General features: G+C 38.4%; 1 protein-coding gene across 1 annotated transcript in view; it reads left to right on the top strand.

Moving 5' to 3' along the window:
• The window catches only part of IL6ST (interleukin 6 cytokine family signal transducer), a 60169-nt gene that overhangs the window by 15591 nt on the left and 21149 nt on the right, over positions 1-23429 (top strand). The window contains exons 2-7 of the mRNA XM_065905795.1: positions 3403-3481; positions 10681-10986; positions 11886-12006; positions 14760-14926; positions 15477-15631; positions 18901-19060. Coding sequence (XP_065761867.1) covers positions 3418-3481; positions 10681-10986; positions 11886-12006; positions 14760-14926; positions 15477-15631; positions 18901-19060 — 973 coding nt within the window. The 5' untranslated portion in view covers positions 3403-3417. The remainder of the gene's footprint in view (positions 1-3402; positions 3482-10680; positions 10987-11885; positions 12007-14759; positions 14927-15476; positions 15632-18900; positions 19061-23429) is intronic.

The raw sequence follows: 23429 nt of genomic DNA, 5'->3' as shown, positions 1-23429 counted from the left end.
TTCCAGACTCTTTTCAAGGATATTGAAAGATAGAAATGATATCTCTTCATAAATGATATCTCTTCAGACACCACAGGTTTCTGACAGCCGTGGAAAGCAGATACCGTGTTTCCCTCCAAAGTAGAGGGCAGGTGTACTTGTGTGTGTGTGTGTGTGTGTGTGTGTACTCGGCCACATCTGACTCTTGGCGACCCCGTGGACTGTAGCCGGCCAGGCTTCTCCATGCCTGGGATTTTCCAGGCAAGAATACTGGGGTGGGTTGCCATTTCCTTCTCCAGCAGCTGTGCTTCCTGCCATTTTAAAAGACAGGCTTCTATCAAGGGTGAAACAGATCACCAGCCCAGGCTGGATGCATGAGACAAGTGCTTGGGCCTGGTGCACTGGGAAGACCCAGAGGGATTGTGTAGAGAGGGAGGTGGGAGGGGGGATCGGGATGGGGAACACATGTAAATCCATGGCTGATTCATGTCAATGTATGGCAAAACCCACTACAATATTGTAAAGTAATTAGCCTCCAACTAATAAAAATAAATGGAAAACAAAAAAGAGTTCAGAAATAAAATATAGCAAAAAAAAAAAAAGACAGGCTTCCATAGGCTTGGTCTTCCTCTCCTGGAACACAGCCCTCTGCAGATACAGGTGTTCCATGACTCTTTTCACAGTGTTCTGTGAATTGGAGTTTAGGCAACTGGCACAGGAAAATGCTGTTAATTCTAACTGGTGTTCCTGGTATGAGTAATAAAATCATATGTATCTGACTCAAGAGTCTTGTGTCTTCTGCCAGTATCCATGAAACTAACAGGTTAACTTGTAAGTAGGATCAAATCTCAGAGCCTTCATAATTCTTGACACAATGTGGTAAATTTTGACAAATGTGTAGAATCTTATTACCACCGTAGTCAATTCATAGCACATTTCTGTCCCCAAAAGCTCCTTTGTATCTATTCCCCTTTCCCCAGTTTTGCCATTTATTGAATTTCTCATACATAGAATTTTATATTATATCAGCTCAGTTCACTTGCTTAGTCATGTCCGACTCTGCGACCCCATGGACTGCAGCATGCCAGGCCTCCCTGTCCATCACCAACTCCCAGAGTTTACTCAAACTTGTGTCCATTGAGTCAGTGATGCCATCCAACCATCTCATTCTGTGTCATCCCCTTCTCCTCCTGCCTTCAGTCTTTCTCAGCATCAGGGTCTTTTCAAATGAGTCAGTTCTTTGCATCAGGTGGCCAAAGATTTGGAGTTTCAGCTTCAGCATCAGTCCTTCCAATGAATATTCAGGACTGATTTCCTTTAGGATGGACTGGTTTGATCTCCTTGCAGTCCAAGAGACTCTGAAGACTCATCTTCAACACCACAGTTCAAAAGCATTACTTCTTTGGCACTCAGCTTTCTTTATAGTCCAACTCACACATCCATACATGACTACTGGAAAAACCATAGCCTTGACTAGATGGACCTTTGTTGGTAAAGTAACGTCTCTGCTTTTTAATATGCCACCTAGGTTTGTCATAGCTTTTCTTCCAAGGAGCAGGCGTCTTTTAACTTCATGGCTGCAATCACCATTTGCAGTTATTTTGGAGCCCCAAAAGAAAGTCTGTCACTGTTTCCACTGTTTCCCCATCTATTTGCCCTGAAGTGATGTGACCGGATGCCATGATCTTAGTTATCTGAATGTTGAGCTTTAAGGCAACTTTTTCACTCTCCTCTTTCAGTTTCATCAAGAGGCTCTTTAGTTCTTCACTTTCTACCATAAGGGTGGTGTCATCTGCATATCTGAGGTTATTGATATTTTTCCCGGCAATCTTGATTCCAGCTTGTACTTTATCTAGTCCAGTGTTTCTCATGATTAACTCTGCATATAAGTTAAATAAGCAGGGTGACAATATACAGCCTTGACATACTCCTTTCCCTATTTGGAATATAACCTGTTTTTTATGACTTCTTCATTCAACATAGTGCTTTTGAGATTTGTTCATGCTGTTGCCTGTATCACTAGTTTGTCCCCTTTTATTGCTGAGTAGTATTCTATTGTCAGAGAAGGCAATGGCAGCCCACTCCAGTACTCTTGCCTGGAAAATCCCATGGGCAGAGGAGCCTGGTGGGCTGCAGTCCATGGAGTCGCGAAGAGTCAGACACGACTGAGCAACTTCACTTTCACTTTTCACTTTCATGCGTTAGAGAAGGAAATGGCAGCCCACTCCAGTGTTCTTGCCTGGAGAATCCCAGGGACGGCGGAGCCTGGTGGGCTGCCGTCTATGGGGTTGCAGAGTCTGACATGACTGAAACGACTTAGCAGCAGCAGCAACAGCAGCAGTATTCTATTGTATGGATATACTACTGTTTGGATATTTGTTTATCCTTTCACCAGTTGATTCACATTTGGGTTGTTTCTAGTTTGGGACTATTATAAACAAAACTGCTGTAGGTTTGGATATAAGTCTTCATGTGGACATTTATTTTTCTTTCTCTTGGATACATTATTAGGAGTGGAAATGCAAAGTCTTATGATGTGCTTTTAATTCATAAAGAACTGCCAAATTGTTTTCCAAAGTGTTTGTGTCATCTTACATTCCTGTCTGACTTGTTTTAATTTATATCTCATTATGAGTGAGGTTGAAAGTATCTTTTCATATGTTTGAGTTACTTGTATTTCCTTCTCCATAAATTGCCTGTTTGGCTCATCTTACATGTTTTCTTCTAAACAGGGAAGGTGAGATGTTGGAATTTTTGTAATGATTTGTAGGCATTCTTCATATATTGGGATAATTTTGGTTAGGCTATGAATTACAAGCCTCTTTTTTCCCATTTGGCTATTTTCTTTTGAACTTGCCAATGGTGAGGTTTTGCCGTGTAGAAATTTGTCTCTCTGAACTCTTCAGTCTCAGAGTATTTACTAGCAGTGCAAGACTTCATAATATAGAAACAGGTTCGCTCTTTTAATTGACCTTAAAGTATAATTTGGGCTTCCCTGGTGGCTCAGTCAGTCAAGAATATGCCTGCAGTGCAGGAGACCCGGGTTTAATCCCTGGGTCCAGAAGATCCCCTGGAAAAGGAAATGGCAACTCACTCCAGCATTCTTGCCTGGGAAATCTCATGGACACAGGCGTCTGGTGGGCTCCAGTCCATGGGGTCCCAAGAGTTGGACATGACTTAGTGACTAAAACCACCAAAGTATAAAGTATGTTTCCCAGCAGTATTTTATGTAGCCATAATGTTAGGGGGAATAAAGAAAAATATTCTAAAGAGTTAAGTTTGTTTTCTGCATTCTTACAAGAATTTTACCACCTTTTAGAAAAACAACTATACAATGGAAACAAAAGAACTTTAGAACTTGTGTCTTTATTATGCACAGTAAGAGTAAAATATTGAAAATAATATTGCATGTGTTTTTTACAGAAATATCTATGCAAGATGTTCACATTGCAAACTTGGATAGTGCAAGCCTTGTTTATTTTCCTCACCACTGAATCTATAGGTAAGGTTCATGAGATATCCTTCTTCCCAATCCCACAAATTAGGTTTGTGTATTGCTGAATAATTCTATAATTATGCTTACATATTTATTCTTTAGGATCATTATTGAAAGAACGATGTTGTCTTAAAAATGGACTCAAGTTAAAATGCTCTTGACAAATTATAATTTGTATAATTTGAGTTGAAGCAGTCTATAATCCTAAATCTTGTTCAGCTGTACTAATAGTAAGTTTAATGTTGAGAAGGAAAAAAGGGGATTTTGTTTATTTTTTTTAATAAAGATACAGGATCAGGTTTGTTAACTTTTAGCACTTCACTCCTAAATAGCCAAAGATGTCACTGAGCAGCAGTGAGATTGTGATACCAGAAGAAAAATCACCTAGAACAATACTGCCTCAACTGGTCCACAGCCTGAGAACTGGTTGTTATTGGTCCATAATGAGATGGGTACAGAAATTAAGAATAAATGTTTAGAAACTCTTTTAACAGTTTGACATAGCAGTGATATCCAAGCATGTGATCAGTGGATTTGCCTCATCAAACGTAATGTAAAACAAAAGTGTATGTCTGTAAAGGATTGGATGAAGAAAACCTAAACTGATCCTTCACCCCAGATAATTTGAGAAGCATTGCTCTAAGTCAAACCCTCTTCAAATTCAAGAATGCAGCCTCTTTTTAAACACTAAAAATGATACAAACCTTACGCTGAAATTTTTTCTCATTTAAAAGTCTTTCCTTAGTCTTAAACCCAAATTTTCTTCCTTGTAACTTTTTCTCATTAATCTTAAAAATCCTGCTATTGTAGGTCCACTTTCCTTTGCCACTGTTCAAGTCTTCAAGTATTGAAGGAATGCTTTCTAACCCCTCTCTTGCCCAAATTAAATTTACCTAGTTATCCTAATTATTCTTTGTAGGACTTGGCTTCCAATCTGTATGCACTGATTACCCCCCTGACTCTTCTCTTGATTTTCCATATCATATTTAACATATAATACCATCCCACTTAATTCTAGTTAACAACAATGAAACTTTAGCCAGTCACTTAATCTGTGTCTCGGTTTCATGATCTGTAAGATGGGGATAGCAATGTCTCTAACTTCGAGGGTTATTGTGAGATTTAAATGAGTTAATACACAGAAGGCATTTGGGCAGTAGCTGGCCCATAGTATGCTTTATAAAAAGGAATGTAATAATGTATTTATTATTTATTATTAAGGTTTGAATAAAATGCACTTAAGGAAAAAATATATCAGAACTTGACATATTCTGAGTATAGTGATTTTATTATTTACTTTTGAAGGATCATCTTTATTAAAGCAACATAATTTTTTGCCAGTTAAGATACATTGTAGTTTTATGTTAAGCTACCAGTCAGTGAAAATTCTCAGATTGTTTTCACGTCAGTTACTTTTAAGCCTTTTCCCCTTCACTCTATATTTATTTATCAAACTAAATAGAAGATGATTTTGCCAAATTTATTAGCCTATCAGTCTAGTCCTTCAGCACAATTTTGAATCCTGACATTATCCAAATTGTTGGCAATCCATTATAATCTTTTGCTGATTTGATAAGTGTGTGTGTTTATTTTCCCCCTAAGTTGTTGACAAAAAGGTTGAAAATAACGGGACTACATTATCTGTTGCTGCCAGACAGATTACTCTAAAGCTTCATACCTTAAATGGCATTACTTACTATTTTTCATGGTTTATGTGTGACAGGCTGTCAGATACACAGATTCTCCTTTTCTCTGTGATATCTGGGTCCTCAGCTAGAATATTCAGAGATGAGGACCTGGAGTCATCTGAAGTCTCATTCACTTATTATGTCTGGTGTTGATGCTGGCTGTAGATTGAGGGCTTTTGGGCTCTTGGCTAGAACACCACATGTGGTCTCTCCTTGCGGCCTTGGCTTCCTTACATGTGGCTGGATTCCATGGCAAATGTCGCAAGAGAAAAAGAGAGCTAGTCAGAAGTTGTAGTTTTTGATCATCTAGCTGTGGAAGTCACTTAGCACACTCTGTTGGCTAGGGCAGGCATAAGCACCCTTAAAGATCTGAGAGCAAAAGGGAAACATAGACCCTCATTTCTTTGGAGGAGTATTTGTCACTTTGTAAGATGAGCATGTTGAATGGGATTCATTTATAAGTATGGCCTTCTTTGGAAAGTACAGCCTGCCCCAAGGTTTGCGGGGAGGCACTTCAGCATACTACTTTAGCCTCCCTCTCATTGACTTTTTTAGTCAGTGATTTTTTTATATGTAGGTAATCAATCAAGTGAAAATCTATTAGTTTGAAGCTATGAAATACCTGTTTTTATAGATCAAGAGTAGTCAAAAATCAGCCTAGTAGCCCTGTAAACGCGGGTTTTATTTGGCACAGGATGGTTTCAGTGAGCCTGTGTTTCATTTCGAAAACTGGAACATTTGCCTGTTTCTAGTATTTCTTATTCTGTGTGATTAAAAATTGTTATTTAGTCTCTGGCTATATCTCATGTTCTTTAGTACTCTGAAGTATATTTCCTAGGTTAAGGTTCCCTCTCATTATTAAAGAGAAAGTCAAACAGGAATGATTTTACCAAGGAACAAAGTAAGATTGGAGGAGTTTTAAGGACTTGCTCATTATCACAAGGTAACTTACTAGCATGTCACAAGATGGAAATTGAAAGGAGTTTGTGCACTAGGACTTGCCATTGACATGAATCAATAATGGCAAGGTCATATAAATAGGCCGCATCAGGAGTTTTGAAACAGACATTTTGACTCTGGGCCTTATGAGCTTAATGACAGATATGGAATAAGAAGTTAATTGTTTAGTTCTTAAAAGTAGTTTTTTCCTTTGTGCAGTCTAGCCTGGGACCAAGTTGAGAATTGGAAAAATCTGCCAGATAAATTTGAGGTTGACTCCATAAAAGTATCTTAGTGTTCTTTATAAAATAAAGGATTGAAGTAAATTCTCTCCACGGTTTTTGTCAGTTTTTTTATTCTCTGATTCTGTACATCTTTTACCTTAACTGCTCGAACCAGTCACCTCTGAGAGACCTTTCCAGATTCTGTCAGTGTGACTAGATTACTTGTCTCTGGATAGTAGTAGTAATGATGATTTGTTGTTGTTTAGTCTCTAAGTCATATCCGACTCTTTTGCAATGCCAGGGACGGTAGCCCACCAGGCTCTGCTGTCCATGGGATTTCCTGGGCAAGAATACTAGAGTGGGTTGCCATTTCCTTTTCCAGGGGATCTTCCCAACCTCGAGAGCAAACCTGCATCTCCTGCATTGGCAGGTGGATTCTTTACCACTAAGGTACCAGGGAAGCCAAGTAATGGTGATAGGCTACCATTTATTGGAGGCCTTTTGAAGACCAGGCATTGTAGTAGTTTCTTTACATAACTAATATCTGATCTCAAGAAACTTTCAAGAGAGCCATGATTAACTTCATTTTCCAAGTGAATAAATTGAAGCTGTTAGAACTTCAAATTCCATTGGCAAATGGGATTCAGTCAAGAAAGCTGACTTAAGTTTCTAGACAGTGAGGATAGAGAAGGAGGATGGAATCATGTCAAATATTGAGCATTTTATCTTGATGGTAATAGGTAGTCATTAAATAATTTAAAATAGGGAAATAGCATAATCATTTTTGAACAGTAACTTTGGGAGCTGTATGTTTAAGATAAACAAGAAGGAGGTCAGACTGTGGTATAATATGATAGCCTGAGGGCCAGCAGCCAAAATAGGGTTGATGAGAAGAGGTTGCTTTACATACTAAGAATGTGGAAGCAAAAAGAGCCTGGGAGTGTGGGAGGAGGCTAATTAGAGAGGGAGGACTACAAAGTTATCTGGCCTAGGTGACCAGATGGGAGCAGTGTTGTTCGCAGCAATAGAGAAATAAGAAGAAAGAAGAAGTTTGGAGGGGACTGTGATGCACAGACTGTGATGCACAGACCAGGACGGCTGAAGGAGCTGAAGTGGAACAGTTCTATGAAGACCTACAAGACCTTTTAGAACTAACACCCAAAAGAGATGTCCTTTTCATCATAGGGGACTGGAATGCAAAAGCAAGAAATATCTGAAGTAACAGGCAGATTTGGCCTTGCAGTACAGAATGAAGCAGGGCAAAGGCTAACATAGTTTTGCCGAGAGAACGCCCTGGTCATAGCAAACACCCTCTTCCAACAACACAAGAGAAGACTCTACACATAGACATCACCAGATGGTCAATAGCGAAATCAGATTGATTATATCCTTTGCAGCCAAAGATGGAGAAGTTCTATACAGTCAGCAAAAACAAGACCTGGAGCTACTGTGGCTCAGATCATGAGCTCCTTATTGTCAAATTCAGACTTAAATTGAAGAAAGTAGGGAATACCACTAGACCCTTCAGGTATGTCTTAAATCATATCCCTTACTATTATACAGTGGAAGTGACAAATAGATTCAGAGGATTAGATCTGACAGACAGAGTACCTGAAGAACTATGAATGGAGGTTCATGACATTGTACAGGAGGCATTGATCAAGACCATCCCCAAGAAAAAGAAATGCAAAAAGGCAAAATGGTTGTCTGAAGAGGCCTTACAAACAGCTATGAAAAGAAGAGACGTGAAAGGCAAAGGAGAAAAGGAAAGATATACCCATTTGAATGCAGAGTTGCAAAGAATAGCGAGGAGAGATAAGAAGGCCTTCCTCAGTGATCAATGCAAAGAAATAGAGGAAAACAATAGAATGAAAAAAACTAGTGATTTCTTCAGGAAAATTAGAGATACTAAGGAAACTTTTCATGCAAAGATGGGCACAATAAAGGACAGAAATGGTAGGGACCTAACAGAAGCAGAAGATATTAAGAAGAGGTGGCAGGGACACACAAAAGAACTATACAAAAAAGATCTTCACGACCCAGATAATCATGATGATATGATCACTCACCTAAAGCCAGACATCCTGAAATGTGAAGTCAAGTGGGCCTTAGGAAGCATCACTATGAACAAAGCTAGTGAATGTGATGGAATTCCAGTTGAGCTATTTCAGATCCTAAAAGACGATGCTGTAAAAGTGTTGCACTCTGTATGCCAGCAAATTTGGAAAACTCAGCAGTGGCCATAGGACTGGAAAAGGTCAGTTTTCATTCCAATCCCAAAGAAAGGCAATGCCAAAGAATGCTCAAACTACCACTCAATTGGACTCATCTCACATGCTAGCAAAGTAATACTCAAAATTCTCCAAACCAGGCTTCACCAGTACGTGACCTGAGAACTTCCAGATGTTCAAGCTGGTTTTAGAAAAGGCAGAGGAACCAGAGATCAGATTGCCAATATCCAATGGATCATCGAAAAAGCAAGAGAGTTTCAGAACATCTATTTCTGCTTTATTGAGTATGCCACAGCCTTTGACTGTGTGAATCACAACAAATGGTGGAAAATTCTTCAAGAGATGGGTATACCAAACCACCTGACCTGCCTCCTGACCAATCTGTATGCAGGTCAAGAAGCAACAGTTAGAACTGGACATGGACACAGACTGGTTCCAAATTGGGAAAGGAGTATGTCAAGACTGTATATTGTCACCCTGCTTATTTAATTTATATGCAGAGTACATCACGAGAAATGCTGGACTGGATGAAGCACAAGCTGGAATCAAGATTGCCGGGAGAAATATCAATAACCTCAGATATGCAGATGACACCACCTTTACTGCAGAAAGTGAAGAGGAACTAAAGAGCCTCTTGATGAAACTGAAAGAGGAGAGTGAAAAAGTTGCCTTAAAGCTCAACATTCAGAAAACTAAGATCATCACTTCAGGGCAAATAGATGGGGGAACAGTGGAAACAGTGACAGACTTTATTTTGGGGGCCTCCAGAATCACTGCAGATGGTGATTGCGGCCATGAAATTAAAAGATGCTTGCTCCTTGGAAGAAAAGCTATGACCAACCTAGACAGCTTATTAATAAGCGGAGACATTACTTTGCCAACAAAGATCCATCTAGTCAAAGCTATGGTTTTTCCAGTAGTCGTGCATGGATGTGAGAGTTGGACTATAAAGAAAACTGAGTGCCAAAGAAGTAATGCTTTTGAACTGTGGTATTGGAGAAGACCCTTGAGAGTCCCATGGACTGCAAGGGAGATCCAACCAGTTCATCCAAAAGGAAATCAGTCCTGAATATTCATTGGAAGGAATGATGCTGAAGCTGAAACTCCAGTACTTTGGCCACCTGATGTGAAGAACTAACTCATTTGGAAAGACCCTGATGCTGGGAAAGATTGAAGATGAGAGGAGAAGGGGACAACAGAGGATAAGATGGTTGGGTGGCATCACCGACTTGATGGATATGAGTTTGAGTAAACTCTGGGAGTTGGTGATGGACAGGAAGCCTGGTATGGTGCAGTTACATAGAGTTACATACATAGGGGTTACAAAGAGTCGGATACGACTGAGTGACTAAACTGAACTATGATACATATAATTTTAGAGACGTTCATTTTTAAGTACTTATGAAGTATCTCAGGTGGATGTCTTATAAGCCACTGAAAACGGGAAGTTAGAGTCAGAAAGAGGGGTTTAGATGTCGTCAACATGGAGTAGGTCATAGGTAAATCATGTAGTTGCATTTTATTTTTTTATATAATTTGGTTCTTTGTTTTTTAATATGAGATTGTATCCCATATACTTATTGTTAAAATCAATGCATTTGGTCATCTTATTTTACTCATCCTGTTTTTATTTTACTACACCCTTGCTCTTTTTGTCTGATTTTGACATATGAACAACGTATACTGTCTTTGCATGCCCCCATCTGCACCCCCAAAGGCATTCAGGACTGGCGAGAGCAGAGACCACTGCCTGTGTTCTGGTGGGTCTATTTAGACACTGGGTGTGAGTTCAGAAACACAATTGGTGGCAGAGCAAATATGAATCACCCTGCAGGCAAACTGTTTCCTAAAGCAAAGTAGATTGTTATAAAAACGGCTGAAATTTGCATAGGTTTTTTTTTTTTCCTCTGTAAAATCCAGCTCCATCTGCCACGTAATTGGTATAATTCTTTTCAAATTTAGACATTAAATTTTGGTGATACTAACTTTCACTGTGTTTCTTCTTTTTCTGTGTCTTTAGAGATATTTTAATGATGATAGAGGAACTGTACTGATATAGAATGTCATTTTGTACCAGGAAATTTCAGTTTATTCTTACATTTTCTGTTATTATTCCTTTCCAGGTGAACTTATAGTTCCATGTGCTCATATCCACCCTGAATCTTCAGTTGTACAAATTGGTTCGAATTTCACGGCAGTTTGTGTACTAAAGGAAAAATGTATGGATGATTATCATGTGAATGCTGATGACATTTTCTGGAAAACAAGCCGTGCTACTGTTTCTCGTGATCAATATACTGTCATAAACAGAACATCATCTAGTGTCACATTTTTAAATATACCTTTAATAAATGTTCTGCTCACTTGCAATATTCGTATGTTTGGACAGATTAATCGGAGTGTTTATGGAATCAGAATCATTTCAGGCTGTAAGTTTTGTTTTACCTTTTTTATTTCAGACTTTGTCATGACTGTTGAATTGCATCTTTAATGTCCGTTGTCTTTTGATCTTTTTGAAATGCAGTAACTGTCAGCTCAGTGAGTTTTAGATTTTTTTTTTTAATGTTTTAAAAAAAAATAAGCTAGAAGTAGAATTGCACTTGCATTACAAATGTATAAAAGCCTAAAGAGTAACACAAGTTTTATATTTTTCCTGAAAGTCAAGCATCTGTCAACTTTATAGAAAAATATTTTGACATGAGATACCCACCAAAAATGTTGAGTTGAAATCTGTGACTGTGTTCATAGTAACTTTCAATATCCCTTAGTTGTGGAGAAAATTCAGTGTAAAGCAGCTATCTGAAGAAGGTGAATCAATACTGGAGAACCCTTTTATATTGAAGTAGACAAATAAATTTATTGTGATCCAAGAATGGATCGCCAGATTTGTGGATTATCTAACACCATAATTTTAGCATTTGCTTTCTCTCCAGCAGAGTTTGGGAAGGGAGAGATATAAATGAATCATTTTTGCTTCTAATTACTTGCCTCTTACTAATGTTCAAGTATTAGTTTCTAAAATACACTTGAGAAGTCAGTTGATAATGCTTTCCAGCTATAAATGAAAGTTGACTTTGTCTAGAAAGTTAATTTGAAACATACCTATTAATGACAGGTATGATAGAAAATGTATGTTACTATCTAAAATGTTTGAATTTACATAGAAAAGAAATGAATTTTTTTAGTCACCAGTATTTCGTTATGTCTTTTCTTGGTTTTGTTTTTTCCTGTATGATTTTGGTTATCTTAAATGTCTGGAGGAGTATATAAATTGCATGCTTTTTGTGAATATGAAGCTTTTTGAAAATTGCTAATTTTTCCCTTTTAGTGCCTCCTGAAAAACCTGAAAATTTGACTTGCATTGTGAATGAAGGAAAGAAAATGATGTGTCAGTGGGATCTTGGAAGGGAAACACATTTGGAAACAAACTACACTTTAAAATCTGAATGGCAAGTTATTTTAAATTTGTTGTACATTGAATTTATTAAATTTGCCTTTGTGGTAGAATTTTTATCTTGTGAGGTAGTATTATTAAATGCAAAGTTTTAAATGTTTTTTATTTTAGAACACCTGAAACATGAAAGTAGAAAGAATAGTGTAAGAAATCCTCACACTCATCATCGAGTGTCTATAATTATCAGCTCATTACCAGTCTTACTTTATATAATCCTCTCACTCAGATTATTTTAAAGAAATAGACATCGTATCATCTCATTCATAAATATTTTAGTACTTTTATGGAAAAGATAAGGACACTTTAAAAAAAATCCAAATATAATTGAAAATACTCTCATATTGTTACATTTTTAATTAGTGTTCAAATTTTCCCAGTTGTCTCATAAATGTATGTATATATTTTGACACTTGTCAAATCAAGATTTAAGTAATCACCATATATTGCCAATTCATATATCTTGTCTTTCCTAACCATAGGTTCTCCCTTCTTTCTTTGCAGTTCAGTTGTTAAAATAATGGTTATACATTATTTAACACATTCCTCTGTCTGTCCCTTTATTTACTAAAACTTGCCATTAGATCTAGACAGTTAATCAGTTTTTTTCCCCAAAAAAATAATTCATAGAGGAGTTATATATATTTTCATTAGGAACGACCATATAATGTTTGTTTGTTTTTCTTTTTCTTATATTAAAATTTGAGCAATGGTTTCAGGTATTACAGAATTTCTGTTTAGTGTTTTTTTTCAAATATAAAGAAAAGTTGAAAGAATTTTACAGTGAACATTTATACATGCTTGTTACCTAGATTCTGCAGTTGACATTTTACTGTACTTGTCTCCATCTACCAACCCATCTCTTTTTAATGAATTTCAGAGTGAGTTAGAGACATCCATATACTTCCACCTTAATCACTTGAGCATTTATATCATTAATTAGATTAATGAATCCCTAGCATCTTCCAACGGAGAAGGCAATGGCAACCCACTCCAGTACTCTTGACTAGAGAATCCCATGGACGGAGGAGCCTGGTAGGCCGCAGTCCATGGGATCGCTAAGAGTCAGACATGACTGAGCGACTTCACTTTCAGTTTTCACTTTCATGCATTGGAGAAGGAAATGGCAACCCACTCCAGTATTCTTGCCTGGAGAATTCCAGGGACAGAGGAGCCTCTTGGGCTGCCATCTATGGGGTCGCACAGAGTCAGACATGACTGACGTGACTTAGCAGCAGCAGCAACTTCCAAAGGCAGATACAAGGGATTTTTCTCCCCATTATGAATTCATATTTAAACATTGGATGTCTTGTTATTTATTTATCTGGCTGTGCCAGGTCTTAGTTGCAGCATGCAGGATCTTTGATCTTCGTTGCATCATTTAGTTTCTTTAGTTGCAACATGCAAACTCTTTTAAGTTGCGGCATGTGGGATTTAGTTCCCAGATCAGGAGTGGAACCCTGACCACCTGCATTGGGAGCACAGAGTCTTAGCTACTGGACCATTGGGAATTCCTGATTTGATGTGTTTTAATCCATTACAGTTATTCTTCTTAATACTTAAATTGTCCCATCTTTGGTTAGTGGGAACTTTTCAGTTTTATCCTTTTGACACAACTTCTTTAGTTCTTTGATAGCTTCCTGATTTCTGAAGTGACATGATGTTCCAGGTTCATCTTAATATGTTTTCTGTTCCAGACCTAGAATCAACCAATTCCCAAGTAATCATGGTTCCACTTAGTGTGGAATACAATTTAGAGACTGTAGTCTGGGTGTTGGGGAGTTTATTGCTACTGGGTTGTTGTTTTTAGGCTTTTTTAGTGAAAAGAACTAAAAATGTTTTTAAGATAAAATACATCATGAACTCGTACTGGTATTTCCAATTTAAAATCCAGACGATAGGTTTTTAGTTAATTCATCTATCTAACATCTATATCTCCCTTCTTCCAGCTGTTTCATTTTGCTTGTGGTTATTAAGAATTTTCTTCATTGTATAAAGTAATAAATTAATCCACACAAATTTCTAAGACAAAGTATGTTTATAGAAGTCTCTGTTCCCTGTCTCCTTTATCTTATTTCCCCCCTCCTCCCAAAGGTTACCTATTTTGGTCTGGTTTTGATTTATCCTATTTTAAAAAACAGTGAGTGTGTGTGTATATGTATACACACACATATGCATATATGTTCTTAATTGATGCATGATTTAAACGTATATGAGTAAATTTAGTCATATCACTTGAAACTTTCTATGGTAATAGAAATTAGAAAGTGGTTGGAAAGGGCTGAGGGAATTTTCTGGAAGTATAGAAATTCTATCCCTGCTCTATCACCTCCTGGCATATTGTGTTTTGAAAAAGCATACTGTGATTAAAGAGACATTGCTGATACCGTAAAGATTCTGTTCAAGGAAAAGAAAGAAACAGGACTGATATCACTAATAAGTTTTGGTTGGAGAAGGGTCACTGGGTTAGAGCATAAGATTCTAAATATGATATTCTTAAAGTAAAATTTTGAAAATAATCTTGTGTTTTAAGATATAGATCAAACTCAGTTTTGAAGAAAAACAGATGAATGTTTAACAAATTTTGTTTCTAGTGTTCAGCAGTTTGTTTTAAACTTACTGAAATTAATTTATTTATTCTAAGCTGTGATAATCTGGGTCTCATAAAAACTCGATTTTCAAGTAACCTTTTTCACTCTAATTTATTCAAATCTGTTTTTAATGACTGATTTTTACCATTTTTGTATTTAGGGCAACAGAGAAGTTTGAGGATTGTAAAGCAAAACGTGACACCCCCACCTCATGCACTGTTGATTATCCTCCTGTGTATTTTGTCAACATTGAAGCCTGGGTAGAAGCAGAGAATGCCCTTGGGAAGGTTGCCTCAGATCATATCAATTTTGATCCTATAGATAAAGGTATTTATAAACCTAAATTTGAGAATTTATTAGAATATATGTGTCTTATAAATTTGTTTTGAGTTTAATTAATGTAAAAATAATAAACATTTATTTTCTTAGTGACTTCTACAAATTAACTTTATCAAGAACATTAAAAATACTTTGGAAAAAGAAAAATATCCATAATCCAACCACACTGACAGCTGTTTTTACTTTTAATATTATCTCTGATATCTATTCAGATATCAAACATCTTGTAGCATTATAGTCATAGTATATATGCTTCATTTTTATTTTTTTTAATTCCGTATGTCATCACTATTTAACTTTTAATATCTGAACCTGAAAATATTAACAAATGTAATAAATTGACAAGGAAAAGAACTAGAATTTCTTTAGGAACCTTTTCCTTCCATTATAGTAGTATGGTATAGCATTTTTTTAGACAAATTTGTTCATTTGGTGAGAATAAATGCATATTGTGAAATAAAATATAGAGTATATTGGACTTTGTGAGAAGTTGTAAAAGTAAACCATGGTAAACATTAGGATCTTTTTTATTTTTCAGTGAAGCTCAATCCACCACATATTTTATCAGTCAACAACTCAAAGGAACTGTCTAGTATTTTAAAATTGACATGGACTGACTCACGTTTTAAGAGTTTTATAACTCTGAAATATGACATTCAATATAGGACCAAAGATGCCTCAACTTGGAACCAGGTAAATTGAAAGTTACTGTTTATTCAAATAGTCTTTTCTTTAACCCACTAACCTAAAAGTCTCAGTCATTTTCTGAATGTCTTAAATTTCTGGTTATGTGAAGTCGTTTGCTTGACACTTCTAGATCTGTATTTCAAGCAAGGACCAACAGGAAGACATCCAGATAGAGAATACAGTTTTGCTCAGCCCAGTAGATTTTAAGTGAAATATGGAAGTGATGCAGAATGAGAAGGAATAGCATTTTTGGTGAGAGGTGAAATGACCACAGATAACAGGAAGCAGATTAGGTAGAGGAGTAAGAATGAAGAGGTTATATGGGTAAGGTAGAGCAGGCATTAACAAACTACATCTGTAGGCCAAATTCAGCCTGTCACCTGTTTTTGTAAGTAAAGTGTTATTGGAACACAGCCACAAACATTTGTTTATGTATTCTTTCTGATGATTTTTGTGCTACATAGAAAGAGTTGAATAACCAACAGAGACCTTCTGGCCCACAGCCTAAAGTATTTACAGTCCAGCCCTTTATAGAAAGATTGCCAGCCCATGAAATAGAGGGATTATAAGATTGAAAAATAAAAGGACTGTATACCCAAAGTTACAGTAAACTGTGGAAAATTCTTAGAGATGGGACTACCTTACCTGCCTCCTGAGAAACCTATATGCAGGTCAAGAAACAGCAGTTAGAACTGAACACGGAACAATGGACTGGTTCAAAATTGTCAAGGCTATATATTGTCACCCTGCTTATTTAACTTATATGCAGAGGACATCATGTGAGCTTCCCTGGTGACTCAGATGGCAAAGAATCTGCTTGCAATACAGCAAACTCAGGTTCAGTCCCTGGGTTGGGAAGATCCCCTGGAGAAGGGAATGGCAACCCACTCCAGTATTCTTGCCTGGAGAATTCCATGGACAGAAGAGCCTGATAGGCTACAGTTCGTGAAGTTGCAAAGTTGGACATGACTGAGCAACTGACACTTTACTTTTAACTTTCTTTCATATCATGTGAAATGTTGCACTGGATGAGTCACCAACTGAAATCAAGATTGCTAGAGAAATATCAACAACCTCAGATATGCAGATAATACCACCCTAATGGCAGAAATTGAAGAGGAACTTAAGAGCCTGTTGATGAAGGTGAAAAAGAAGAGTGAACAAGCTGGCTTAAAACTCAGCATTCAAAAACCTAAGATTATGGCATCTGGTCACATCACTTCATGGCAGATAGACAGGGAAAAAATGGAAACAGTAGCAGATTTTATTTTCTTGGGCTCCAAAATCACTGTGGATGGTGACTGCAGCCATGAAGTTAAAAGACACTTGCTCTTTGGAAGAAAAGCTATCACAAACCTAGACAGTGTATTAAAAAGCAGAGACATCATTTTGCTAACAAAGGTCCATCTAGTCAAAGCTATAGTTTTTCCACTAGTCACATACAGATGTGAGAGTTGGACCATAAAAGAAGGCTGAGCACCAAAGTATTGATCCTTTCAAACTGTGGTGCTGGAGAAGACTCTTGAGAGTCCCTTGAACTGCAGGGAGATCAAACCAGTCAATCCTAAAGGAAATCAACCCTGAATATTCATTGGAAGGACTGATGCTAAAGCTGAAGCGTCAATATTTTGGCCACCTGATGTTAAGAGCCAACTCACTGGAAAAGACCCTGATGCTAGGAAAGATTGAGAGCAGGAGGAGAAGGCAGTAACAGAGGATGAGATGGTTGGATGGCATCATTGATTTAGTGGACATGAGTTTGAGCAAACTTCGAGAAATAGTGAAGGACAGGGAAGCCTGGCGTGCTGCAGCCCATGGGGTTGCAGAGTCAGATCCGACTTAGTGACTGAATACCACCACCCAAAGATGATGTTATAAGCAGAAGAAATACTAGGAGCTTTTAATTTAAAAGGCCATCTTCATAGCATTGAGATCTGCATACTACTCTTCTTTTGTAACTCGGTTTACCATTAACAGTATGCCTTTGCTTTGTTTCTCTGGTTGCAATAATGAGCTCTGAAGGGAATTGAGCCCGTGACTTTCCTGCTTCTGTCCTCCATTCCACATGGACTCAGAATACAATCAAAAAAGCAACAAACTAAAGTGGATTAATGCTTCATGTTGTACGTGAGGATTGTACAGAGAAGATACCTACCAGAAGTTCTTCAAAATTTTTTCAATATCATGGAATCTTAATTCACTTATAGAAAAAAGAATGACACATTTTGTATTCAGTATTGAGATCACAGAGTGGTAGAAAGAACCTGTTATTTGTCTATGTTTGAAGTGAAGTGAAGTTGCTCAGTTGTGTCCTACTCTTTGCGACTCCATGGACTGGGGCCTGCCAGGATCCTCCATCCATGAAATACTCCAGGCAAGGGTACTGGAGTGGGTTGCCATTTCCTTCTCCAGGGGGTACTCCTGACCCAGGAATAGAACCTGGGTCTCCTGCATTGTACTGCCTGAGCCACCAGGGAAGTCACTAAATCTATGTTTAGTCTACTCTTTTTTTTCTGAAAACCAAGTTTATCTACAAAGATAGTTTTTGCTTTTTGTAATTGGGCTGGATATCTTCCTTTTGCCCATCTAGATTTATATTCTACCCTTCTCCACCTACTCTTGGTCTTGGTATGCAGACCTGTATGGATTTTATCTCTTGGTTCTCTAGTTTCCTAGTAAGTTCCTAGTTAATGGGTAGAGGGGTCTTGGCAAGAGGGAGGAGAGAGAGAAGTGAGATCAGCATATTTTTTTGTGCTGCTTCCTCCCTAGAGCTTTCCTGTCTCAACCTAAAGTCACTACTGCTCTCAAGTTAACCCTTTGTGACCCTGTTCTTCCAGGTTCTGGTACCACCTCTCTTCCCTTTGATTCTAAAGGTGGTAACACTACTAAGCTCCAGAGTACTGGCTATACTACCTAATAAGGTTTCTTACACTCTGCTCATATTTCCTTTAGTAAACCCTTCTTGAATTAAATTTTAATTGGAATTTCTCTTTTTCCTATTAAGACCATGAGTGTTATAGGTGCATAGAAGAAAGAAATAAAGGACGAAAAGATTAATAATAGTTGTTTCCATATTTCCGAAACCTATTAACTTTTACTAATTTTGACTGCTTTTTTCACTTGAATTTATTTCTCTGCAGATCTCAAGTCAAATTAGTCTTTTTTCATTTGTTGTTAGGCTTGTTTCATTAATTAGCTTCTAAATATTAGGCAGTTTAGAAGATCTATAATAAATACCTCTGGATTTTTTGTTGGTCAATTTGCTTTGTTTTCAGGTTCCTCCTGAAGATACATCATCTACCCGATCTTCATTCACTGTTCAAGACCTTAAACCTTTTACAGAATATGTGTTTAGGATTCGTTGTATGAAGGAAGATGGTAAAGGATTTTGGAGTGACTGGAGTGAAGAAGCAAGTGGTATCACATATGAAGATAGTAAGTAGATAAATATATGAAGGAAAAAAAATTGAATTTTGACTATAAATTTTATCTGCTTTTAATAATATAGACTTCATTGCATCTTTTGTGGCCATTTTATTCAAACTGTTATTTTACACTTTTTAAAGGATCTCAAGATGTAAAATTTAATATACATTATTGATAGTACAAATCTATTTAATACCTAATTAAAGGAAATTGTGGAATGGTGTCTTAGATACAAAGAGAAGACCATTAATAATTGGTAAATCCAGGACATTTTATTAAAGGAGAGTAGTCTAGAAATATCTCTTAACTGGAGGATCATATCCTGAATTTTTAAAATCATACTACCTGCCAAAATATGCATTAGACCTTCACTATCAAAAAGATAGCTATACTGTAGCTTTTATTCATTTTTTATCAGTACTTAATAAGTCCCTGAAAAAGCATTTTTGTGTTTTGATTGGTTGGTTTATTTTCATTTTCCCTTTGTTTTTCATGATAATACAGTGCATAAAGCGTAGAATCCAAAAGGCATAAAAGGATACATGATATAAAGTAAGATTTCTTCCCCAAAGCATCTGATGTTACTAATTTCATCTATAACCATCAAGAAATAATCCTATGGAGGGTGGAAGACAAGATGGCAGAGGAGTAGTGGACATGGAGTACATCTCCACAAATGTTTCAGGAATGCATCTTCAAATAAAGATCTTTCAGAATACCAGCTGAGAGCAGGCAGGAGTCCCTGACCCCTGGAAAGGAATATATAGGTCCACATAAAACTTGGTAGGACGAAGGAAGGAAGTGAAAAAGAAGAGAGTAAGCAGGACTGGACCCGTACATGGAGGGTGAGGGAACTGAAGCAGAGGTCAGATCACCACACTGGGGCATTGTTTGGGATGCAGGGAAGCATTTGAGGCTGTTAGAGGGTGCAGCAATTGATCTGTGACAGTCTGAATGGAGTGAGAACCCCACAGATGATCCTTGCCACATCCATATGCATCCCAGACAGGAATGCAAGTCCTCTAGAACGCATGGTGGCTGGTGGCTGGGAGCTGGAATGTAGGGATTGGGGAGCAATCCCAGGGTGAGGTCTGCTGTTGACTGTAGGGAGATGGCCCCCAGGGACATGAGGGAGGAGATCTCAGAGGGGAATGACTCTGGAGGAAAATCGGGTAGTCATGGAGGTAGGGTGATACTGCTGAGTCACATGCAGGGGGATGGAGCCATCACTGTAATGTCTCTCTCCCCACATGCCAGCTGATCAGCAGAGAAAGAACCCAGAGAGGGAGGCCCTTCGAGTGCACTGAGCAAGAGAAGCACCCAGCCAGCTTCCCTGGTGGCTCAGACAGTAAAGTGTCTGCCTGTCGTGCTGGAGGCCCAGGTTCAATTCCCGGGTTGGGAAGGTTCCTTGAAGAAGGGAGTGACAAGTCCCTCCAGTATGCTTGCCTGGAGAATTCCATGGACAGAGGAACCCAGTGAGCTGCAGTCCATGGGGTTGCAGAGTCAGACATGACTGAACGACTAACACTTTGACACTTCATCACCACCCTGGGGGGGACCTTTGAGCGCCTTCTTTACCAAGAAACAAGAAAAGGACCAGCCAGGGAGGCCCTTTGAGGCTAGAAAAAAACTCTTAATAGTGCCACCGCTCCTGCACCTGAGGCAGCTGGCAACCCTGCACACTTTGTGACTCCAGGGTGAGAGGGTAACAGGCAGGAAGGCCAGGGGTCTCCAGACGGAGGAAGTAGGCTGCAAGTGTCAGACGTATTTTCTCTCTTAAGCGGCGGGAGGAAACAAACTACAAGTGACAGATTTTTTTTTTTCCCTTCTCTATACAAAATTATTTATTTTGTATATATATATGGGGCTTCCCTCATAGCTTAGTTGGTAAAGAATCTGCCAGCAATGCAGGAGACCTGGGTTCGATTCCTGGGTTGGGAAGATCACCTGGAGAAGGAAACAGCAGCCCACTCCAGTATTCTTGCCTGGAGAATCTCATGGACAAAGGAGCCTGGCAGGCTAGTCTGTGGGGTCACAAGAGTCAGAAATGGCTGAGCGACTAAGCGCCCATACATACACAGAACCGACAATGGCGCAACAAACCAGTGTGTTTTACTCATACAGTTGTCCTGTATAACTCATACAGTTAACACATTAACTCTGTGTTAATGAGACTATGTATTTGTTTGGAAACCTGCCTTTCTTCAAGATTCATGTCAATCATTTTATGGCCTGAGATGACTCACCTTGTACCAATGTTATCTCAAAATGAATGTTGTGGGTGAGGGGTCTGGTGCCATTCTCTGAAGTTTTGAGACATTTCCTTTCTCTAATTAGCAGCCTGCTAGTAGGTGTATATATATATATATAACTTCCTGCTAAAGACGAGCAGGGGAGCACTCTTTCTGCCCCCTTCTGATGTCTATGTCAGAAGTGTTCTCCGTCTCTTTTATACTTTAATGAAACTTTACTAACACAAAAGCTCTGAGCGATCAAGCCTCATTACTGGCCCTGGGTTGAATTCCTCTCCTCTGGAGGCCAAGAATCTTTGCATCTTTCATGGCTCAGCAACAACCTTTCAAGGGTCCTCACAATCCAAGCAACTGTGTTACCTCCACACTTGATCTCTACTGGGGCAGAGCTGCCAGAGGCTAGAAAAAACTGTAACATACCTCCGGTGTCCATGGCCACAGGCTCCCCTGTGCTGCCAAGGTCCCTATGGTCCATGCTGTATCTTCTGTGGGGCAGAGTGGCCAGAGGCTAGAAAAACCCTAAGAGCACTATATCTCCTGTACCCGTGGCCACCAGCTCCCCTACATTCCTGTCACTGCCAGGGTTCCCATAATCGAAGTAGCCGCACCACCTCTACACCCAGTCCTCACTGAGGCAGACGCAAGTCCTCCAAGGCAGCCTCAGGAGCAAACTCCTGTGGACAACTCACATTCAGAGTTGGGGATAAAACCACAATTGAACTTCAGGGGCAGTGTGGCTAAGGAAGAGGATTGAAAACCTTTCACCTTTCCACCAGCTGTACAAGCTGCAGATTAAACCCACACAGTCAAGTAGGCAGACTCTGTGTGTATGGAATATATAAAAGGAGAATGAGAATTCCCACAAAAGAAAATGCCTAACTCTGGCAGCTGTGGACATTGGAGGCAAGAACATTCAGGAATAGGGCCAGATTATAGAGTCTGAGCTGTCCCCACAGCAGGTCCAGAGACCAGCCTGGTATTGGAGGTATTGGAGGGCATCCTAGGGAGGCAGAGGTGATTCACAGCGAGGAAAAGGATGCTGACAGTTGAGATCAGAGAAAAACATTTCTTATTTTTATTCTGATTTATTCTGTAGTTGGTTCTGGAATTTTTTTTCCCCTGTTGCTTTGCTGTGGTTGTTCATTTTATTATTATTAACTCTATTTATGCTTTGGAGAACTTTTTTTTTACATCACACTTTATATTTCCTTTATATACTTCTACATCTGTATTTTCTTTTTGCAGTTTTATGGGGTTTTTTCTTTTGAAAATTGTTTTGCTTGTTTATTTTTCTTATTCTTTTCCTGGTATATTCTTTAATATATATAAATCTTTTTTAATATACTTTATTTAACTTTGCTTTTCTATCTTTTGCCTTCCTTTTCTTTCACCCTGTTATTTCACCCTGTTCATTAGTCTGTTGTGTTTTTTTTTTCTTTATTCCCCAGTTGGCAGTCTGTTTTTGTCTTGTTTTCTGATTTGTGTTTTATTTATTTTATTTTTAATTGGTCAATACCATTTTTGGTTTCCTTTGTTCACCAGGTCACTCTCTTATACTTTCTTTTCTTTTCTTTGGACTGTTCTGCTTTTGTGTGTGTGTGTGCGTGCCTTGGTTTTTGACATTTGTCTGATTTTGTATTTACTATTTGGGATTCATTTTTTGTTTCTTGTTTTGTTTTCTGTTTTGTGTGTTTGTTGTGAAAGTGAAAGTCACTCAGTTGTTCCGATTCTGTGTGACCCCATGAAACTGTAGCCTGCCAGGCTCTCCTGTCCATAGGATTCTCCAGGAAAGAATACTGGAGTGGGTTGCCATGCTCTAGAACCTGGGTCTCCTACATTGAAGGTGAATTCTTTACCATCTGAGCTACCTGGGAAGCCCTGTGTTTGTTTCAATCCTCTTTAATGCCATAACAAATGGCTTGTGGAATCTTGGTTCCCTGGCCGGATATCAGGCCCTGAGCCTTTGGAGTGAGAGGGATGCATCCAGGACACTAGACTGCCAAAGAACTCCTGACCACATGAAGTGTTAATCAGTGAGAACTCCCATGAAGACTTCCACCTGTATCCAGGACCCAGCAGCACCCAGTACAGGATTCCACCCAAAGAACAAGCAAGACAAAAACAAA

This window comes from Muntiacus reevesi, chromosome 14, assembly GCF_963930625.1.
Source record: "Muntiacus reevesi chromosome 14, mMunRee1.1, whole genome shotgun sequence".
In the NCBI taxonomy this organism is placed as follows: domain Eukaryota; kingdom Metazoa; phylum Chordata; class Mammalia; order Artiodactyla; family Cervidae; genus Muntiacus; species Muntiacus reevesi.
This window is presented reverse-complemented; position numbering and strand designations above follow the sequence as displayed.